The 23,113-nt window shown below is 39.4% G+C and overlaps 1 protein-coding gene across 9 annotated transcripts in view; it reads right to left on the reverse strand.

Moving 5' to 3' along the window:
- Positions 1–3,014: 3,014 nt before the first annotated feature.
- Positions 3,015–23,113, reverse strand: part of relch (RAB11 binding and LisH domain, coiled-coil and HEAT repeat containing) — a 37,707-nt gene continuing 17,608 nt past the window's right edge. For 6 of the 9 annotated variants that reach the window (XM_042213150.1, XM_042213083.1, XM_042212988.1 and 3 more), the window contains 19 exons: positions 20,386–20,498; positions 20,207–20,297; positions 19,393–19,464; positions 18,389–18,529; positions 18,069–18,233; positions 17,832–17,979; positions 17,469–17,625; positions 16,919–17,042; positions 16,395–16,443; positions 15,807–15,886; positions 15,180–15,286; positions 14,879–14,978; positions 13,358–13,440; positions 10,724–10,787; positions 10,481–10,619; positions 9,817–9,933; positions 8,144–8,232; positions 5,467–5,537; positions 3,015–4,368 (listed from right to left, as the gene is read on the reverse strand). In XM_042213150.1, the coding sequence (XP_042069084.1) occupies positions 4,248–4,368; positions 5,467–5,537; positions 8,144–8,232; positions 9,817–9,933; positions 10,481–10,619; positions 10,724–10,787; positions 13,358–13,440; positions 14,879–14,978; positions 15,180–15,286; positions 15,807–15,886; positions 16,395–16,443; positions 16,919–17,042; positions 17,469–17,625; positions 17,832–17,979; positions 18,069–18,233; positions 18,389–18,529; positions 19,393–19,464; positions 20,207–20,297; positions 20,386–20,498 (2,031 nt within the window). In that variant the 3' untranslated portion in view covers positions 3,015–4,247. Of the gene's footprint in view, positions 4,369–5,466; positions 5,538–8,143; positions 8,233–9,816; positions 9,934–10,480; positions 10,620–10,723; positions 10,788–12,602; positions 12,686–13,357; positions 13,441–14,878; positions 14,979–15,179; positions 15,287–15,806; positions 15,887–16,394; positions 16,444–16,918; positions 17,043–17,468; positions 17,626–17,831; positions 17,980–18,068; positions 18,234–18,388; positions 18,530–19,392; positions 19,465–20,206; positions 20,298–20,385; positions 20,499–23,113 lie in introns of those variants that run through there. The other 3 variants (XM_042213065.1, XM_042212950.1, XM_042213119.1) reach the window with 2 other exon arrangements.

The raw sequence follows: 23,113 nt of genomic DNA on the forward strand, positions 1-23,113 counted from the left end.
CATTATTGTGTGTTTTCCTCTGAGGTATGCTTTAACTGCACGTTAACTGCATTGGCAGTATGTCTGTGATCACCATCATGCAGAAAAATGACGCTATTGCCAAATGGATGTCTTCCACATGGTTTAGCATGGTGGATAAAAATGTGACAGTACTTTTCTGCACTCAAGTCCATCAGTTTTGGCAAGATCCCCAACAGCACCAAATGAAAGGCAGCCCAAAATCATAACAGAGCCTCCACCGTGCTTTACAGATGGCTGAAGACACTATTTATTTCAACCAGATGTTTAAAGTTTGTGTTCATCACTCCATAAGATCTGCTTTTGCTTTCCAGTCCAGTTCTTTTATATTTTGTCACATTTCAGCCTCCCCCCACCCCCCACTTTTTCTCTTCATGAAAAAAAACGCTTATTGTCATTTACCCTTTCACTAAGACCATGTCTGATTCGATTTTGGCCCATCTGTATCTCTCAGGTCCTGTATTTGATTTTCGCAGGATATTTTTCCTATGTCTTAATAAAATGATTTTCAGATACTGTTCGTCTGCTGCCCTGCTACTTGTTCTTATGATCTCCACTTCTCCAGTTTCATCATTTTGGGGAATCATGTTTGGGGAACATGTAAAAATACTGTTTTGCGGTTGTTAAGCTGCATCTTTCTGTCTAAAGAACACAAATAGTGTGTTTTTTGTAACAGACTGCTAGTAACAAAGTGCATAAAGATGCATCTTAAAATTGGATCTTTGCTAAGTTTGTTATATCTAGAGTTAGCACTTTTTTATGCTCGAATGATTCATAGGTCAGTCTCAAGTAGCTTAACAAAGTTGAGAAAAGAAAAACATTCCTCTGAAATGGTCAGATAAAAAGACTCGACTGAAAATGCGTAAAAAATAAAAAAATTAAAAAGCAGAGAATTCTAAAGCCAGGAAAACTATTGCTCAATGCCACTTTAAACAAAAGTCTGTCTCCTTGGAAATAAAATGTAGTTTTGCACAGTACTGTAGGTTGTCAGATGATACTTCCCACATCATTGGTCAGACAGGATGAGCTATGACCTCATGGCAGAGATGAATTCATATATCATACACTGGAGCAGGAGTCAAAGCATGTGGTCACTTCTGTACACTTTGCTTCCTGCAGGAGCCATTCATCACTACACATGAGTAGGCTGCGCTCAACATAGTTCCTGGAGCGTGGGTCCTGGAACAACCATGATGGTGTCTTCTCTACAAAAACAAAAGTATAGCGATTGCTTCCAGGAAACACTGCAGCAGTTGTCTTTGCCCAGGAAAGAATGAGAAAAGGCTGGAGTTGTTATTTTCCTGGGAATTTGCATGGCAGATCAGTTCAAGCCTACATTGGCAGGTCTAGCAAGGAAATGTTTTGGAGAAAAAAAAAAAAAAAAGAACATGTTCTCACAACGACAGTTATGCAAATATTAAATCAAATGTTTATGCCTTGGATGAATAGGGCAAAGGCTGGAGAGAAGAGAAGTAAACAGAAGAAGAGAGAATACCCAGAGGGGGAAAAATGACTGAGAAAATTTTAAAAAGAAACATAAATTACTCATTTATCTATGTGAATGTACAGCACATATTGTCTACAAACAAACAAAAAAAATGGAGAAAGAAACATGCTGAGAGAAGCTGTTTTGTGGTGGGGCCTCTGCAGCTGTTACAGTAGCAATTAAGATTGGGCTCTTAGCAATCAAAGGCCTAAACTTGACTTTTAAAGCATCAAACATCCACATTAGGTTGACCCAGGCAACAAAACTACATTATTATCACAGAAGTCCTTGTTAGTCCCCCCACTTCAAAAACACTTGCATTGTGGCTTGTTCTGATGTATAAAAATGGAGCTCTGCTTGCAGGCAAACACCACGCTGGTTTACAAGCATTATACTTCTAATGACCTGGGTCAGAGCACAGACTGTTCTGCAAGCATGTGGGCTGCGTTGCTTAGCATCACTTATAACAAGTCAAAGTTCACCGAGCAGAACTATTTTAGACGGCACAAAAAATAAAAATGCATCCTTAAACTAAAAAGGAAGTCAGTTTTAAAACCTAAAGCAATCGTGTTCCAGTGGTTTTAGGACTGGATCTACATCGCTTCATCTGCCTTTGGAAACAGATGTGATCCGTGAGTCACCACTAATGTGAGTAAGAGCTCCTCTCAGACAATTCCTACAAATACCAGGAGATTTTTCATGAACAGAAAATACTCGGCTGTGTGTAAGACTACACCTGTCTGGATACACGAGTTGTTTGGACAACACTATAGTATTCACTATGAATGCAAATTATAAATACCACAGCATGCACTTACCCACACACACGTAGAACAACAGGCACGCCCACAAAGCCACGATGCCATGCCTTAACAGTGTGTAACAATTATTTATCCACCTGGCGAGTTATCAGTGATGGTGGTTGAATATTAGCTTGAATATGCAAATGCTCTTTATCAGAGTGTTGGCCAACTCGCTTTATGTTCAACCGCTAAATAAGATCTTGCAATCACAAATCAATGTACTGGACTCCACTACAGGCCAGTCAGGGCTGTCAAAAACCCATTTGAAAGTTAGAGTCCACACTCCTTTGAGTTCAATCGTGCTCTTTTATAGATTAAGGCCAAAGTTGACCATATCATTACAAAGTCATTTTTCCAAAACATGCAGGGATTGAGAGATAGTGTAATCTAGATGGCAGATCTGGGCTTTTATTACTGTTTTTTGGGGGGTGTTAAGTTGTTGGGAATGTCCCATAAGATGGACTTTGGTTTGTTGTACTAAGGAGACAATAGGAGACTTGAAACGTTTGAAGTTGAAGCACACGGGCAGGAGTGGTGTGCGTTTCTCCTGTTAAATGACTTTGTTTTACAGCCTTCTAACACCTGCCGACACTTTGAGCCACAGTGAGAGCTCCTTAATCACTGCGGCGGACAAAAAAAAAAAAAAAAAAGTCCTGGTACATGCAGGCATTCAATGAACCTTCCAGAAGTAAATTTAAGTACACAACTGATCTCCATCTTTTATTACACCAAGACACGAATTTCAAATATACACAATGAGTACCGTGTTCTTCAGTTCAGTGTATGATACATTTATTTACGGTTTCTCTTAGAGCATGTCCAAATTGAACGAACGAAAAAGAAAAAAAAAAAAAAGAACCAAATCCCCACGTTAGAAAAAAACAAAGTACAATTATCAGAGACACTGCAACACTGAGAGACAAGATGCAACAGACAGAGAAGGAATAATTATGATCAGTGTTCTCTTCAACTTCACATTGCCATAATGGATAAAAAAAAAAAAAAAAAAAAAAAAAAAAAATAGTGATAATCTCCGTGTGTAAGACTGAATTAAACAAAAGCAATATAGATAATAAAGAACGTAATAGTAAAGTGAAGTGCAAATTTCTTTGGAAGTTGGAATAAAGTATGTTTTTCTTCATTAAGACATAAATAAGTTATAAAATAGAAGCTATCAAAACAAAAACCAGAAACTGAAGAAATAAAGGCAAGACACTTTTCTTTTTAATAGTTTCAAGTAGGCGATACTTCAGAGCCGTACAGAGACACTGTACAAGGCATTCTAAATAATCCGCGCAGCCTTTTGGTGGTTCAGACCTTCAGTGTAATTAATGCGACTGCTTTCGAACCTTTTGATCCAAAATGGCGCCCATTAACATCGTAAATGAAACCCCCGCAGGCTGCGCTCAGAGTTCTGCTTCTCAAAAACGAGTGAGGCTCTTCTGATACAAGAAGTACTGCACTAAAACTTAAAACAAACTCAGTGATACCTTTCAAGTCCGGAAATGTCCAGGTAACGAGTTCCTCGTTATCGCTGTGGGTTAGTCTCGATACTGTAGAGTTTCTTCTCGTCTCTCCTCTCTTTCTGTTGTGACATGATAATTCTAACACTGACTAATGAAAGAAAATCCTAGTCCTTGATGATGCATCTGTCGTGATTAATAGTTGAGGAGAGGAAAATACGAGCAGAGGAAAGCCTCAGAAGCTTTCGCTGCGAAAACCATCCCTGTTTAACAAGTAGTCCTGCTGCACAGATTTTAAAATCAATACAACTTCAAGCAAAATTTCTCGAAATCAACTCAACTATACACTTGACTTCCGTCTGCTCGAAGCTGAACATATGCTTTTTTTTTTTTGTTTACTCCCAGTAAAACGAAATGCTCCCAGTGAGTGCAGCGTTTGGTCAGTTATTCGAGATGATGAATCGGTCAGTGTTGGGATTACTTTTTTCTCTGGAAGACGTTGGCCAGCATGGCGCCAGAGGTAGTCAGCTGACCCATCTTACTTAGAAACTTGGTCTTGGCATCCTCACCCACCAAACTGGATGCAATTGACATGGAGCTATGCAAAAAAACAAAAGACAACGTTAGGACGTGGACATGACGCAGCAGTGAACTTTAGCCATTTTCGATATGAATGTATTAAAATCAAAATCAAATCAAAACTATGCCAAAAATCCCTCTGCAATCTGTCTGAGCTCACATCACCCTCTACTCCACTTCTTTAGAAAGGAAATACTGTTTGCCAATTCAGCCCCTCCTGATTTTTTACAGTCTAACGGCTCCTCAAGTTCCTCTTTTGAGTTTGTTCGGACTCAGAATGATACAGAGAACAAGTTGGTGCCAAAGAGCTGCATTGCTCAATACCAGCACAAACATAACACCAACTCAAAGCACTTTATGACCTGCGAACCATTTTAGTCCATGCTTTTGTGTACCACCTGTAGTTCATGAGCATTTAATATCACATCAAACTTCATAGACTTGACTTAGAAACTCTAATATGTAATCTCAGTGGTAAGGAATTGGATCCATGTTAGGCGATCCTACTTCAATAATTATTTTGGTAAAGAATTCACTGAGCGCAGAATCACATGGTTTTTACAGTAAAATTAAATTAAATGGGGCTTAAAAATGTACAAAACTTTCCAAACCTCTTTTCTCAGAGGTCAGATCTCCTTAAAAAGTAACAATCCGTGTTACCAGTTATGGGGAGAGAAGTTGAAGCCAGACTTGGCAGAACAAAATGAAAAGGTAAGAAAAATCTCTCAGCGTGAGCGCAGAGACTTTAACGGCTGTAACCTCGGGGGAACACACTTTTACACAATCTACTCGCACAGACTTATACACACTTCCTGCATCTACATGCTCACAAACATACACTTTTTATCGCCCCTCTTTTTAATAAGCTCCAAATACACATGATCAAAAATCTTCCTTTCGTGTGGCTTTGACACTTAAAACTACTCGTAACGGGGGATACAGAAAAACCCAAAACTCCCACTATATGGGCTCTGTCTTTCACGCTCGCCACGTGGTAAGGATCCTTCGCTACTTCATTCTGTCTTCATTTGTCAGAGTCTTATGCAATAAAAGCCCATATTTTGACATTCCTTTCAGAGCAAAGTAATGGTATGAATGGGGGTGCGTTGAGCCTTACCCTTGTGGGTCTGACATCGCTCTGTTTTCCACCTTGATTTCACACTCTTTGATCATTGAGCTAAGAATCACCTGCGAATGAAAGAAACAGATTCAGCTAAAAAAAGAACCCCAAACGTTTCTCCATGTTTCCGTTTTGTTCAGGTGATTTGTACCTTTACATTAATTCACATCACTGTGTTTTACCCAACCAATCCCAACCACTTTATTTTGGCATGCTGGTTTTTAGTGCATCTTTTCTTCTACATTTCTCTATGTGTGTCTTGAGTGTTGAAAGGACTTGGCTGTCATTCACTGGCTGTGTTATGGGATTAACTTTCATGTCTTTTGCTTAATCAAAGCCAGGCTAACAACAGAAACGACTGCTTCTATTCAACAGATTGATAGAAAACAGAGGAACTTGCAAAATGGAAACATAATAATTATTTAATAGTGAAGTAAATTAACACAGACGCAAATAAAAGGAAATTATTTTGTCAACTTTTTGAAACTAGTTCCTGTTATTTTCGTGTATTTATTTGGGCTGGGTTAGTCCTATAAAGGCCTTTAGAGTTCATATGTTTCACAGCGTGAAACCTTTTTTATCTGTTAGTCTGGTATGCACAGCTTACAGTCAAGAGTCGATGTCTTATGAATGAAAGAGTCAGCTGATCATTAGTCACCTTGGCTAAATGTTCACATGAAACGGATCGCGTGAGATTCCAAGACACAAATATATATGAGAGGTGTGTGTATGAGTGTGTCTGAGAAAGACTGTCTTTTTTTTTCTTATTTGTGCGAGATCACAGATCAGTAGCAAAAAAACAAAAAAGGTAGACGATGTGGCTCATCAATAAAAACAGCTTTCAGCTGTTCACTTATTCCCAAGCAGTCAGCACATCGGATAGGTCCACATGTTTGAATTAGCAACCCCAAAGGAACATAAAAGCATGCAAACACATGTGTATGCACGCACGAATATGATGTGTAGAGTTTAGAGGCCAAACAATATAGAATTTTAAAGGCTGACACCACTATTTGTTTATGTAAATCTTTCACATAGGCCAATATGTCTTTCCTTTCAGGCTTCAGATCTCCTTAACATTTATTATATGTAGTTAATTACGAGTCCTGCATCACAATGCATCTTAAAAACAATCCTGTTTGATCATCACAAAAAAGCAAGATTAATGGTTTACCAAGCAACGCTGGGCTTGAAGTCAGAGTTTTCTGTAACACGAAAGCTGCTCTCCATTTAACTGGCTAAATCACCATGGTAACTATTGCTGAACACATAACCTGGTCAGGAGGAGTTTATGTTGACCATGTTTTCAATGATTCTTTTATTTACAGCATGCATTACAGACCATGGAGTGTAGGAAAGATTCTCTGCTGGGGTATATGTTTTCTATGTGCAAGCTGTTAATCCCTGCCACCGTACAAATTATAGCAGCACAAACTGTGCATCACATTGTTGCTGGAATGTGTATGTTTGATAATGAAGAAAATTTATACGTGTTTTTATAATTTACTGGAACTGCAGCTACTAGAACACAGGACTAGAGTTAAACAGCAGATTTCACATCTGCTGTATTTGGCTGCAGAACATTTACCTTTAATGTTTAAATGAATGAATTTAAAATTTCAGAGCACTAATATGCTGCTGTCTTATTTAAAATAAACAGCAGCACTGAGAACTCAAATTAAAATGTTTATTTTACCGATCTCTTTGCCAGACCACCCGATTACTGGACTTTCTGAACCACTAATCTAATCAAAATGCAACAATCTTGATTTTTTTTTTTTTAATCATCATCATCATCATCATCTGATGTCTGACTGGACTAGGCTGTACTTACAGGAGCACTCGATTTTATGTGATCACACACAGAGCCTGAAGCAGAAAGCCCGGCATAACAGTCGATAACCATCCCCATGATACACCCTCTCTCACTGGGATTGTAGATTTTTACAAGCAAGCAAATGTAAAGAAATGCTGGTGGTGTTACAATTCCGTTATAGTACAGTGGTCCCTCGTTTATCGCGGTAGTTACATTCTAAAAATAGCAGGTGATTGCTACTCTGCGAATTTCACCTAACTTGATTTTTATTGTTATGATGTTTTATGGCTGTAAAACCCCTCATTACACACTTCATACACTTTTCTCCGACATGCTCGAACATTTCCACACTTTTCTCTCTTGCCTATGGCGGTGCAAAATGTTTCATCGACATTTTTGTGTTTGTTGGACAAAACTTACAAACATACAGTACAGCACTTCAGAGTCACACTGCTAGCAATCGAAGATTTATGCAAATTTGACAAGCTGAATGCATTCTGTACTGGACAAGAGATGGGGCACAAGATTGATTGACAATGGTCTACAGCCAATCAGAAAGCAGAACACATTGCACACCTAAAACAAACAAACAAACAAAAAAAAAAACACATGCAAAATTGCACCAAAAAAATAAAAAAATTACGCGAAACAGCGACACCTCCAAAGGTGAACCGCGTTATAGCGAGGGACCACTGTATACTCCTCTAATGGCTAAGCTATGCTACATCTACATTCATGGTTCAAGGCTGTCTTCTTTAATTTTTTCATTTTAACTTATATTGATATTGGCATTCATAACAACCAATATCAGTCAGGCTTATATGAATGTGCAAGCATGTCTTTGTGTTTTCTCCTGACCTCATGCTCTGGAGAGAGTTGCTCCATGTCAGCACGCAGACACCTGAGACCAGGCAGGAAATGGTTGACCATCACCTCCTCGGAAATGACTGGACTGAAAGTTAAGGGCTTAACTGAAGTAATGCAGCCATCAGAAACTCAAATGCAAGTGTTCAGTTTAAAGTCCTACTTGGTTCTCCACAAATCACAACTACTAAATTAGATCAAATACAGTAAAACAGAAAAGAAAGGGGAAAAAAAGAATAAATGCAATCTATTTCTTAAAACAATACATGCAATTTGAACTTTTAAACTTAATACAGTAAACAAATTTGAAAGATTTTTGCTTTTTTCATTAAAAAGAAAAGTTGCAAAATGCACTTAGTCTGGAAGGATGAATATTAGGATATAATAACATAGGAGGATTTTTACAATTTACTATCTTGTTCTTGTTGCTACTTGTATAGACATGTAAACTAAAGAACTGGTGATTCCAAGGTCAGACAGTTAGTAATACTACTGAGCAATAACAGTGTTTCCGGGAATCACCAGATGGGAGGGGTTTACTTCAGGACAATTTAAAATATTTTGCTGCTGATGAAATCAATAGTAATTACAATTACAAATTCATGAGAAAGTCACTTCATTACTTTATAGCTACAGGGCACACTCCACCCATCTGAGAATGAAAATAGGTTCACACAAACTTTACTCCATGTTCCTTCATCCTGGACTGCATGTGTTCTGCCACCCATCAAACCCAGTGAAACTATATGGGACCAGCGGTGAGCACGTCTTTATTTTTAGGGATGGAAATGTACACTTTCAGAGCTTGTCGCACTGATTACAGGAGAAAGAAGTGCAGTGGGAGGTAGAGGCTCTGAGGTCAGGGCTATACCTCCTGGACACTACTGCACTATAAAATCACAGCCTGACAAAAATCCACAGGAATGAACCTCAACAGCTGCCGTGTGTGTGTGTTGGACCTGGGTGGGGTTGGGTTGTCAGTAAAGATGAAAAAGAGGGGGGAAAAAAAAAAAAAAAAAAAAAAAAAAAAAAAAAAAAAGAGTTTTTAAAAGAGAAATAGAGGAAAAAGAATCAGAGAAAAGAGGGATGACAGAAACGGCAGAGATGATATAAACGTGAGTTCTGTCCTGGGAACTGTTCCTAAGGATTGGAGCTGATGTTCAGTCCTTTCCCTCCACTCACACACTTTCTCCCTCTCTCATCCTTTCCTCTGCTTAACCAACCCTGTAATTACATCTGGCCCCAAAATGGAGGCAGCTTATTTTTCCTTTCTCCTTCTGCCAAATGATAGTTAAATCCTGCCAATACACACAGTGAACCATACACAGAGGCACCGAGACCACACTGATACATACCAGCACATCTCACAAGGATAGCTAGGAAATAACTGGTAACGCTTAGGTTCTTCTTACTGACTTACAGTTACAACATCTAACCCTGAACCCTAACCAAACTTGACACTGACTTCTGGTAAATCATTTGGAAACACATAAGTACAGGAGTATTAAAAGGACGAGTGGACTCATATTTCCTCTTGGAGTAAGTTAGTTTTAAGCTATTAGGTCTTATCACGTAGAGTGACAGTTAAATTGCTTTTTCATTTAAGAATGGAAATCCATTTCAAAACAGCTTACATGGACTGTGAACCATGACCTTTAAAAGGATACAGCAGCAGGAGAGGGCGCTGTAGGCCTCAAACAGCTGAGTGGCAATGTCAATCCTCTTGTTTTCAACGCTCTGGCTGTTGTTAGCTAGAGCAAGCTTGTGAAGGTGTGGAAGCACAACTAGGAGAATAGCAAAGACAGGGGCAAATGGTTAGAGCACAGAAAAAGCAGAATTAAACAAAACAATGAAGAGATTAAAAAGCATATTTAAAAAAAATGAGATGTCCTTATTTTTTGGAGCATGCTCATATCAAACATGGCCAAGGTTTGGCATAGGTGAGATAGCAAAATGAAATAAGTGGTCAGTTTCAGAAGCTTTTTCCTACGCGTAGCTCTCAATGATGACAGTAGGAGCGGATACCCACTATATGGTAATCCCAGACAACAGAGCTCAATCCACCAGTTGTTCAAATATTTTGATTGTGAGGGGAAGCCAACCAGAAAAAAGTTGGCTTAAAGGAAGTGTGGCCTTTAAGGGAAAGAAACTTAAAACGCCTCGTTACAGAGCATGAGCTGAGCGTCTGCACTCAAGCCCAGTTTAAGGTAAACAGGAATTTTCTTAAGCAGTGAATCCTGCAAAGCTCCTCAATTCGAGTCCAAGAACAAACACATTGAGCTGGAAATTTGAGCATAAAGTCCCCTTTTAAACAGTTAGTCATTTTCATACACTCGTCTCTGAAGCGTGGCTCTGCGTTGGGCCCAACCCTTCCGAATGTCCTGATGATCTCCATGTGCAAAGAGTGCTGGTCTTGGTACTGAGGGTCTTCCAGGAATGACGCCAGCTGCATCTTTACACGCTCCAGCAGCTAAACACACGCAAGCAAAAGTATTTTTAGACATTTTAGAATGATGATGAATTTAAAAATGCTTTCAATTAATTTCATCACTGTGTATTTTGACAGTTCCCCACCTCTTTTTGAGTGACAGTCTCCATTATGGTACCAAAGGCAGGAATAGTAGAGATCCTCACTGAGCTACAAACAGCAAGAATGCAAGAAAATGCTTTGACCATAGATAGTCAGTTAATCACTATTTCAGGCATTCTAACTCTCTATTAGCGTGCCATTATGGCAGAATTAGAATGAGTCAAACATTATCTGGAAAAAGGTTTTCAGATTCATTTCATAATGTGGGAAACACCAGATTATTGGGTTAACCACATTAAAAGAAGTGAGATGTGTTCAGGGTATGTCATAAGATGAAAGGCATGTAAGGGATTTTTTTAAACAGCGCAGCTAACGGATTCCAGAATTGACTTAGAAATTTTCATTTGTGTACATTTTTTTTATTACAGTGCCACATCCAGTGTCAAGCAAGCATTTATACTAAAACCCACAACAAGTCAAAGAATTAGGACTACTGTGGCTAACACATGTTCTAGGTTTTGCATAAATATAGTGATTACAGTGTAATGACACACTGGTAACCACAATGATGACTGAGATGGTTACTGTAGTGCCAGATCAGGCTCTACATTATGCTCAAGTTATTACATGTCCATAAACAGTGAAATTTACATGCGTCAAGTAAAGTGTCAAGTGCATGACCCATCAGTGCTTTGAGTACTTGAATGACAGAGCTGCTATATAGAGAGTTTGTGTTTGGACTGAGCATCTGAAATGGTGATCATCTGAGCAGTAATGATCAATTTAGCCAAGATCTGGGAGCTCATCTGACTTTACAGAGCACCAAAATGCTAAATCTTTGTGAATATTATTTGACCCACATCTATATTTAGAAATCAGTGGACTATAAGATAAGGTACAGTTATATATATTTATATCTTTCTTGAAGAAAATCCAACTACAAATGAAAATCTTAAATCTGCTGTAAAAATACAAAACAATAATAAGAATATCTGACATTAATCACTTGAATTAATGACTGCGATGAATGGAAGTAAGCAAGGTTAATGGGGAGGGGGGCGTTAGAGTGATGTTAAATAATCATTTCACAGTCAGTAGGCCTAGAAAAGCCAGAGGTCATCTGAGAGATCATTGGAGGAAAAAAGAACGTTTCTCTTAACATTAATTTTTAATTTATAAAACTGCTAATTGTAGATACGGCAAAACACGTGAAGCCAATTTTTTAAGGCTACAAAGAAAAAAGAAAAAAAAACATGCATTAAAAGTTAAATCAATTTGTGTTCACAGTACAATTTGGGGACAAGCATATGCACCCAAAAATGTATTTCATTACAGAGACATGAGATGAATGGGGCTGCATTCCAGCAGTGATGCCACAAATTTCATTAGTGTCGAGTTTGAGAGATCCATGCCAAAAAAACCCTTTGAATTATTGTCACGACATGGCTCAGAAGACAGGCTGTTGTTTATAGTGTGCTATGTGTTTACCAGCTTATAGCGTGACACAGGGCTGAATCAAATTTGTTTGCTAATTAATCTAAAGATCACCAGAATGAATATGCATAAACATTTTCCTGTTGGACTAGAGAGTGGAGACTTAACTATTTATCCAAGCACAGATGTTGTTAGTCAGTGTGAGTCACTGGGTTGACATCAGTGGTTATTGAAAACGGGAGGTAAGAAAGAGAGGCCAGCGAACTCAGGCTCTTACTTCCTGGTTCACTGGATTTTGTTGTGGTTAGAAAAACTGCTGTGTTAGCGAAATAAGACTTAGACTTCTGGCATCATATTGATGCCAGCTCAGCAAGACAGATTCAAGAAATTTCTTCTTCTTCTTCTTTTTATACGAACGCACCACTGCAAGGATGCAGCCCACAAAAGGACAGTGTTTACAGAGAGATTTTTCTGTGTTGATTGACTCACAATTCAGGCCCACTGCACAGAGTTATAAGGGCTGGAGCCGCCCGGCGATCTACTAATGCTTCACTCATGCCTCGGAGAATCAACTGCAAACCCACCACACAGCAGGATGAGAGAGAGGGAGGGGTGCCATGGGAGGGGACAGAGACAGCAGGAAGGAGGGAAATGTATAAAGAAGAAAGCGAGGTGAAAGAAAGAGGTAAAGGTAGAATATATAAAATGGAAGAGAAAGAAAGAAAGAAAAAAAAGAAGGATTGCCAACCACTCTTTGGAGTCAATCAGAAGGGGCCCTGCTCTCACAGAGTGGGATAGAGAGGAAGAGGAGGAGGTGGGGCAGGTTACACGCAGGCATGCAGGGATTGTGCTGTTGACACATGGGAAATATGCAACCACATTTCTGGCAAAGGACTTATTAGTTGTAGACTGATGAGGCAATGAGAGCTGGCATGAGTTAGTGATGCAGACTGATGATGTGTACATGCATAAAAGGGTTCACCGTGGTTATGCTGAAGAATTACCCCATGGCACAGCCTAAACCTAAACAGGAGCCGCTCTAAACTAATGCACATGAGTGAGTTATATTTGAAGAATGAATGAAAATGTATTGGACAAATAGGTTATTTCAATGTTCATACTGTCTTATTTTCTGCTGAATTTGCTCCTGGCAGGTAAAGACTGGTCCAAATGTGATAGTTCTCAGGCAGCAAAGAGAAGGGGGAGAGAGACGCGGCGCAGTTTGCTGTTGTTGTTTCACTTACATTTCAGGGTCAGAAGACAGTGTGATGAGAGCCGGCACCACTCTCTGAGCTACCAGCGTCTCATTCACCCCCTTCACCAGCAGCTGATCGGATTGGACAGAGCCAGCCGTGATGTCACAGAGGTGGGCGGGGCATTTGGGACAAGAGCGAGCAACACCGGCAATAAATAGAGAAAGAAAAAAAAAGAAAAAAAAAAAAGGGAAAAAGCAAAATAAAGAAGGAAGGGAAAAGAAAAACACAAAAAGATAGGAAGAAAGTGATATACAATGACAAGAACAATAGCTGCAAGACACGGAACAGCACTGTATGTTTCAAGCAAGTGTGTACACACACACTCGTTCACACACGCACGCACACACATGCAATCTCAGGTATGCACACATGGCAAAGCCAACATAGCTAAAATTGCACAAGTATTGTTACAATACAGTGAGCATAAAACAGCGGGCTCTTTCCACACACGCCAGATTATAAAATAGCTGAGAGTAATTTGATCTGGCATCTGTGGTAAAGGGCCACTTTTTGATCCACAGTTTTGGTAATGGTGGACAGCTACACACTATGAAATGGTGACAGTGAGGTGTTCTGGGAAAGAACGAGTCGTTCACAAAACAGGGGGGAATGAATACGGCCTACCACTCCTCCTCCCCCAGTTCAGATCAACAAAGGCCAGGTTCCAATGCTATGCCTAGAGTCTCATCCCAGTATTTGACCTAAAGTGTGGACAAACGAGATCTCATGTCTCTTATGGCTTTGGCCAGGACTTTTGCCTTGGGATGCTGGTTTAATATGGATCCAATCAGCTGAAGAAAACAGAGAAGGTATTGTCTCCCTTTACAAAATAACAGCAGTATTATGTTTCCACAGGATCTGAAATTCTGAAAACATAAAAAAAAAAAAATTCACAAAAGAACATTTCTGATTAAATTATACTTTCCAACAACACTGAAAGGGAACAGGCCTTCAGCTCCTTCAACTATGCCGTACTTTCAGGGTACTGACCTCAGGTTTTTTCTGACATGTAGCAGATATTTATGTTGTCACTACTGGGATGAGTGTGCAGTCAAAGGTCTGAGGGTCTAGTCATAAGGTTGGAACCAGAGCACTGATAAGCTAAATGCTACAGTCTTTACTCACATTTAAAGGGCAGAACAGCTTAATAACAAATGTTCAAGAGCAGCAACAGCAAGCAAAGCTAGCACAAGTATAGCAAATATGGAAATGTGAATATTGAGTCTATATTGTTTATAACTGCACAACTGACCATTTTTAGCTCAGTGAAACTATACATGTATTGATAATCATTATCTACCAACTTAGATTCTTTAACACAATACAACAACAATAACTACATAATAAAAATGTCTACAATGCATTAAAAATTATTAGGATTTTATCCATAATTGTGCAGCTTCATTGGTCTATATTTTACTAAAATACATTTTAGTGCAATGTTTCAACTGTGGTACAGTTGTTTTTTTTTCCCTTCCAAAAAAACCTTTTGTGCTTGTGTGTTTGTACCTCAAACATCCGTGCTGCCGTACACCGGACAAGAGCAGACGTGTGGACCACCCCATACCACAGAACAGTTAGCAGCAGTTCATGGTACACTGGGTTGGCACTGAAAAAAAACACAAAACAACCCGATTAAGTAATCATTAACTTTCAAACTGTCAAGTTAAAACAACAAACGAGTAACTGTATAAAAGAACCTGCCACATTCTTATAAATGGGTGTACACACACACACACACACACACACACACACACACACACACACACACACACACTAAATATTCATGTGCATGTGTGTTTCAGCTTACCCCAGCTCTACAAAGGAGGCTTTCAGGCTGTCAAGAGGTGCATGGGACAGAGACAGGGTTGTCATAACATCTTCTAGGAAACCCACCAACAGCTTGCGATCCTCCTCCTTTTGAGAGATGACAGCATACTTGTGACAATTTCATGTATTTCACTGTAACACCTGTATATAATTTATAAGAGTGCGGTTAATTATATTCTCTTTTTAGTCTGGCCGCTCTGAACATTGACACTGTGTTAAAAGTTGACGCAAAACACTGCACTTAGACAGACAGCTAACCTCAGGCATTAGGAGTGAATTTTATACATGCATTTGAACTTGCAAACACATGTATTTGCAAATTGTGGCTGCTGGATCCAGTTCCAACTTGCAAATACGTGTATATTTAGATTGCATAGACCAGATTTGTAAAATAAAGTGATTCTGTCACAAATTGTCTAATTAATTAAAAAATTGTCTCCCTGGAAAACTCAAACCAACCAAGATAAAGACTTAGCTATTTTTTTTTTAAATAAAATGGTAGTATAACATTTATTCCATCATTCAGATTACCTAAATCTTGAAGAAATCTACAAACTATCAAAAAGTCTGATCACGTTTGTTAGTTTCTGAGCAGCTGTTAATTTACCTGGTTATAACATGTCAGCACTCCAGTGGCATAAATAGGAACTGTGGCTTTGGTGAGAATACCATTCCCTGCTGAAGCATCTGACAGGAGAACAAAAGCCGATCATAACAATGAACGCAATAAATTCAGTTAATCAAGAAGATTAGAAATGAGCCGAGACACAAACAAATATGACATGACGAGGTCATTTTCAACCCAACGTACTGGCTTCGCATTTGTTAACATGAGTATATGTGTGACACTGTGGCCTCACCATGCATGTTATACTGTTGTGGTTTTATAAAAATGTCAGAAAAGGTCCCGATGACCTCAACACAGCCTGGGTCTCCATACAAAACACATTTCATCAGCGGCCACAATACCAAAACTAAAACACTTGGCAGCCACATAAGACCAAGCACCTCTTTATAATTATATAAACATGTTTGGAATTTATAAAAAAGGAGATGGAAACACCCATAACAGACTCCAAATAGCTTGTTTACATCAACAGTGTCAGCGTCTGAACTCCACCTATCAACAGTTTCTTGAGAGAGCTGAGAAAACCTTACACTTGCACATCTGCGTCTAGGCTAAAGCTGCCCTTACCAACGTTCTCTTCAGACAGTCGGAGAATCTCCTGGAACTGTGGTTTAACCTGCAAAAGTCACAATGATAAAATGCCAGCATAATACTTATAAATATTGGTATGTACTGTACACACACACACACACACACACACACACACACACACACACACACACACACACACACACACACACACACACACACACACACTACACACACACACACACACACACACACACACACACACACACACACACACTTTTTAAAACATCCCATATGAACTTTAAAGATATCTTTAAATATCAAACTAAGAATGAACGTATACACAGTAAACTGACACATTTATTGTAGTTGCACTATGTATATGACATGACAGAATAGATTTTTTTTTAGTGGCCTCAGCTCTAAACACCATTCAGTATTCTAAAAACAAGTGTGCCTGTTCAGGTAAACAAGGTGGGTTGAAATGAGCTAAACTGGAGGAAACTTTAAGAATGCTTATTAAGACTAAATTGTCATGGTTTACTCAGTTATCACAGGTTTACCTTAGTGTTGGTGAAGATCTTGCCAAAGGTGCGGCAGAATCTCCAGAAAAAGCGAGAAAATTCATGAACACAAGTTGATGATGTCACATTTATGCGACCCACAATCTCTATGAGCTGCGGTAGGCTGTTTAAAAAAACAGAAGAAAGGAAAAAAAAATAGAAATTAGTAGTCTTTCATACATTTTTTTTTTTTAAAGTATGTTGAGAGAGATGAGATGAGATAGCCTTTATTTGTCAGTTGCAGGTCTTTTGCCCACAACCGAGATGACAGACCTTGCCGACCGATGTTAGTAGACATGTGCCGATTACACTTGTGTTACTTGTGTTGTGAGGAAATCTAGAATGTCTTTAATGTGTTTAACCTCCCATTATAAGGTCCCTCTTCCCTCTGAGGATAACAACCACATCCTCATAACATTAGTCACTGCATATTACCACGATAGCTTAAGGTTATAGTAAGCCTTGGTTTAGGTGACGATGAGTTATTTTAAGTCACTGAAGTGATCAAAACCAAGCTTCATGGGTTTGAGTGTATGTGTGTGTTTCTTACAGCTGGTTGACCACCCATAGCAGGCTCTCCCATCCAGTGGTTCCTTCATGCTCCAGCTGGTGGTCATAGAGTTGCAGCAGGGCACTCAGCATCTCCCTGCTGCCGATGATGGTTGCCACATCTTGGAGGGGAGAAGCTGGCCGGGGAAATCGAGTCACTGCAAATCCAAAGATAGAGGACCAAGGCAGAAACTGAATAATAAATGTCAAAGGCTTAAAGGCCACATTAGCACCAGTAGACTATATGTGAATGAAAAATGTTTGAAAGTTGCATTTTAGTCACACTAAAATACAAACCTCTACTTCTGCTTAGGTTTCTGCATTTCTTTTACAATTGACCTGTGTGTGTTTGTAAACATCCTACCTTCAATTGCAGGTATGTCGCCATGGAGTTTGACTCTGCTGGTGAAGGGTGCATTCTGCAGCACCACAGCGAACAGCGGAGGGATAAGAGACTGAAGGGCTGACAGGAAAACATGTAGCTTGTGTTCATCTAGACCATGTTCTCCTTGCTAGAGAAAGAAGCAGCACATATTATGGAAAGTGAGACAGTGCAATTTTATATATGCACTATGCCAAGACTGAAATGAAAGACACTTACTGTATGTAGTTTCTCTATACGTGCCAGTAGAGAAGGAATGAGTGAAGTGTGCAGGGTGCCCAGCTCTGTGGTCCAGGCAGCAAAGGCAGGGATGAAGACCTGGTGGACCGCATTGACCACCCGCTCTGATGGGTCTCCAAGAGACAGCAGCATCAGCTCAAAACCCTGGAATGAAAACAGACAAACAATAGAGCAACACTCAGTCTCACCCACAAAAGCAGTTGTAAAATCCTGGCGTAATACATACAATGCAGAATAGCAGTTGTGGACATCATTAAAACAAATCACTCTCATACATGTTCATCTACAAAGATACACACCTGGGAATACTTATCTGGGTCATCTATGTAACCCATAATTATACCCAGGCTCTTGACCACAGCCTCCCTGACCATGTCCGCCTTATCCTCAGCAAGCATCTGTTGCAACATGGACAGCACCAGGGAGCTGCGAATCTCCTTCTACAGAGACAAACAGTGACAGCAAAAAAAAAAAGACAGACTGAGAATTCATTCAGGTCATATTTTATAATTCTACATTTAGTACATGATGAGTATGGGCTTAAATGGATTATTTCCGAATTGTGGGTGAGCAAAGATATTTATTAACTCTCAAGAAATTTCACTCATTTTTTTATACAGTCTATATTTAGAAGAATCCTTTGTAGGCAACGACTGCCTGATGTCTGGAACTGATGAACATCACTAAACAATGGGTTTCCTCTATTGTGATGCTTTGCCAGGTCTTTAAAACAGCTGTTTTCAGTTGTTCTTGTTTGAAATTGGAAAAAGATTTATGATCGGGTTGACATTAGGCAACTGATTTGCCATTTTTGCTTTCAAGAACTCCCACGTTGCTTTTAAAATTTGTCCTGGATCATTCTTCTTCTTATACTTCTTCTCTTTAAAGCACCATCCAATCAACGTAGCTGCACCTGGCTCAGTCTGAGCACACCGTGAATCCCCGTGCTCTTCAGATTTAATTAGTAAAACCACTTCCACTGGAAGCAGGAAGCTATACCATGGTGTGGGTTGCATTTGGATTATGAGCCCTTCTGATAGTTTACTTTCCTCGCAACCCCTTCCAAATGAAAATGCCACACCTGGAATTAACTCACAGCCCACTCAATTGATGAAGAAATAATAAGGAGTGTCCAATTACACTTAAGCCCTTGAAAATAGGGGATTGTCTATAAAGTATAAACATTTCTCAACAGTTATTGCAATAGATTAATGCTTCACAAATGAAAGCTTAGTCTGTACTTTAGGCCCATATTCATCATATACTGTAACTTGAATATGTTGCATACATAATGTGTTCTTACAGGCAGGTAAGGTGCTAAGGCTCCACAGGACTCTGCCACCAACAATCTCCTCTCTGGATATTTGTGGTTAATCTGGAGAAGACAAGTTTAGAGGAATTGAAGTGTTTAAAGAAAGAGCAATAGAAATTGAAAGAAAAGGAGAGGCAGACGGGAGTGCAGCCACCGTGGAATGGAAACAACTCGAGTATCAGCAACATCCTGACCCTGTGGAAACCACTATTTGTCTTTCTGCGCAGATTCTCAGACTCCAAACTGGTGGCAGCGGCCGTTGTCATGGGAGCAGATTTTGTTTATCACACATGTGTTGCATGTGGTGACACAGGTGGCAATGAAGACCAAACCGCTAACCCATTTAACTCAAGGACGCCTATGGAGGTATTGCTAACAGATTCCCAAATCAGAAAGATCTGACATGTTTGCATTTCTAACCTTTGAATGTTTTTATGAGAGAAAAAGTGGGAAGACAACAAAAAGCAAAACAAAAATACAGAGAAAACGCAAATCATTAATACGTATACTTCCCATCTTTGAACTGAAATTAAAAAACAAAAACAGAGACGTGTCTTATAAATTCAAGTGCTACAGAAAGGTTCACATCACAATGCCAAGTAAATCTCAGCAAACAGAATGTATGCTAATTAAATCTAAATATTTACACACCTGATCACTTTAGCATTATTCATGAATTTCAAATAAACTTCAGATGTTTAAAAAGAAAACAGATTAGAGACCATTTATAAATCAGTAATATGATCTCAAAGCTGTGAAATTCAGTAGGAGTATATTTAATAACCCCTGTAGGCATGTACTCTACCTGTTCCCAGCACTGAGGGAGTAGCTCAGCCTCGACACGTGTGGGCCCCACATGCCTCGCAAACGCAACGCAGCCCGTCAAAATCATTTGTCTTTGGAGACAAAAACACACATTTGAGAAAATACTGGATGCAGGCAGAGTTTTTTTAACCACAGGCTGTTGACACAAAGTGTTAGCACCTCTGCTCATCATCCGGTCGCTTGATTAGGTTAAAGAGGATGTGGAGAAGCTGGTCTCTCTCTTTAGGCTCTGGGTGAAGGCAGGCAGTACATAAGATGAGTGGAATCAACTCCTGAATTAAAGAAGACACAGAGACAGAAAAGGCTAGGATCAGTTTAGATTACTCTGCAAATACATTTTTAAAAAAGTGTGTGGTTATGGTTACAACACACAGGGATGGAAAGGATGGTTTGTAGCACTCAAGCAGGCCCGTAATTCTATAGAGTAGCAGGAACAGCAACCGGGAAGAGGGGGCTAATTATGAAGACAGAAAATGGGAAAGTCACAAGGAGAAAAATACACAGGGGGTCACTCTTAAAAAACAACACCAGTTTTTCAACACTCCTGCAAACATGCTTACGGTAAATCCCTTGCTGGTTTCATATCTACTCTTCTTTGGACTTTGAGGCACAGAAAGTTATGGTCACATACTGTAGAAGCTTAGTAGTGCATGCACACGGCGGCATATAGACAGATAAACACAAACCTAATGCACTAGTTCTCCTCATATAAATGATTCCTACTTCAGAGTTCAGACAAAGTTCATGGGCCTTCCAGCCAGAGGGAAGAGCACTCAGCTGCCCTTGATACAGGGCCTCCATGGCCAAACTGTGGTCAGCCCTGCATTCCCGCCACACACACCGAAATTAGAGAGTGCACACAAAGTTAAAAATATATTTTTTTTCAAAGTCTGTTTTTTTTCCAGGAAGATATGATGTTTTCCTGCCAAGTGCTGGAAGAACAAGCTAAACCCCAATGCTGGATGGACAAAAGGACCTAACAGAGAAACTTGGGTAAAGATAGGCTGTGATGAGTCACTCGTTCAATGCTGGACCAACCCTCTGAAGTCACTGCCATGTTGGCTATATTTTAGAAAAGCAAAAATATAACATTTGACTATCAAAAGGGTCATTTTAAGTGGTTACATGACTAGTCCAATATAGTTGAAGTCAATTTCAGCATTAGAAAAAAAAACAAAAAAAAACAGCTTAAAATGACAAATTAAACAAATTCAGCCAACTTTAACAGTCACATTGAATAATCTTCTCCTGCAGTCTATTACAAGGCTACACATTTTCACAGGACACATTTTGGAGAGTCAACAGCACTGGGCTGATAAAGCAAATAGAGGAATTCATAAACAGCACACATCTAAAAAGCCAGAAACCACGCTGACCCTGTTCTATTTCAGTGTGGACTCCTATGATGTGAAATCTCCTTCATAACTGACCAGTCCTGTGTAAACACTGTGGGCAGGTAGAGTGGACAGAATGACGCCAGGGACCATGGACCAGGGGCCAGATTCAGGGCAACTACTCCTTTTAATTTAAGGACCAATGTAGAAGGGCCTGCATTCAGTAAAGGAAAGCAACAACTCCCTTCCATGTGACTATTCCTTTCAGTCTTTTCGGTTATTTTAACTATGAGGCTATGGAAAGACCAATGTCTGCGTTACCACTCACATGATGGCTTACAACTTTCGCAGCTCTCAATGACAGACTGCCTTATGTAGTTTCTTGACCCAGATGCTCATTATTGGGTATACCTGTAATGTGTCTTATCTCCAACAAAAACAGTAATGAACATATCTCTCTTAATACTACACACCAACTCATCCATAGTTTCCAGAAGATGCACACTCATTTAAACCACTAACAGGTGACGTGAACACGTGAACAACACTGCACTTCTTTTTCCAGGCATTTCCTGATGGCAGCAGGATAAAAGTTGTGTGCCAAACTGCATAAACTGCTCAGGAATGCCTCCAGGACTACAAGGCCAAATCAAAGCATCGACCCAGCCTCTAAACCTCACAGAAGTTGTTTGAAGAACAGCGCGTTGAAATAATTCCAATCCAAAAAGGCCCCACCTAATTCACAGAAACTGAAGACCCAGTGCCAACGTGTTGGTGCCAGACACCACAGGATACCCTTACTGCACAAACTACACACATTATGCACGTGGTTTAAATGTTAAGGCTGTCTCAATACTTTAAGATGACTGGACTTGTTAGTTTTGTTTTTTTCCTCGCTTTGTGGTTAGGTTTAGGCATCAGAAGAATTTAAAGTAACTTATTACTCTTTCCACTAGTTTTTAATGTTGTCAGCATCTACAAACTGGATTATCTGATCACTTGGTATAGATGGCTTTTTAAATTGCCCTGACCTTTTCTTTGGCACCTGAACGTGGTGTGCATGCACATCACAATGTGAAGTCTAATCATTTTAGTAGTTCCCTGAGCAATCATCAAACACCAACATCAGGCCAAAATAAAAATAAAGAAATTAAAAAAAAAAAAAAGAAATTCCAGCACTTTGGTTGATGCACAACTACTGAAAATTACATCAGCCAAAAGTGGACTTCATTACACGCCAAAGTTTAGGCATAATGTCTTAGGTATGAAATATTCCAACACAGAATTCCTGACACAGGTCTGTTTTGAATTCAAACACATGCATTTAATAGTACATTACCAGAAATTGTCTGTCAAAGAAACTGTTCCAGTAAAACTATCAACCTTCTGTGTCATGTCTAGGTCCGTTAAAGATTACAGATAATCTACCCACTAAAAACAGGAAGTCTATAGTTGCAGTTTTTAGATACCATCTTTGCCTTAATGATGCCTGGAAAGTCTATATAAAAATAGTACTGTAGCAAATTACTACAAAATAATGTTTTTGACAAAAA

Source organism: Haplochromis burtoni, unplaced genomic scaffold (genome assembly GCF_018398535.1).
Source record: "Haplochromis burtoni strain Fernald_Lab_line unplaced genomic scaffold, NCSU_Asbu1 Contig_1, whole genome shotgun sequence".
Taxonomy (NCBI): domain Eukaryota; kingdom Metazoa; phylum Chordata; class Actinopteri; order Cichliformes; family Cichlidae; genus Haplochromis; species Haplochromis burtoni.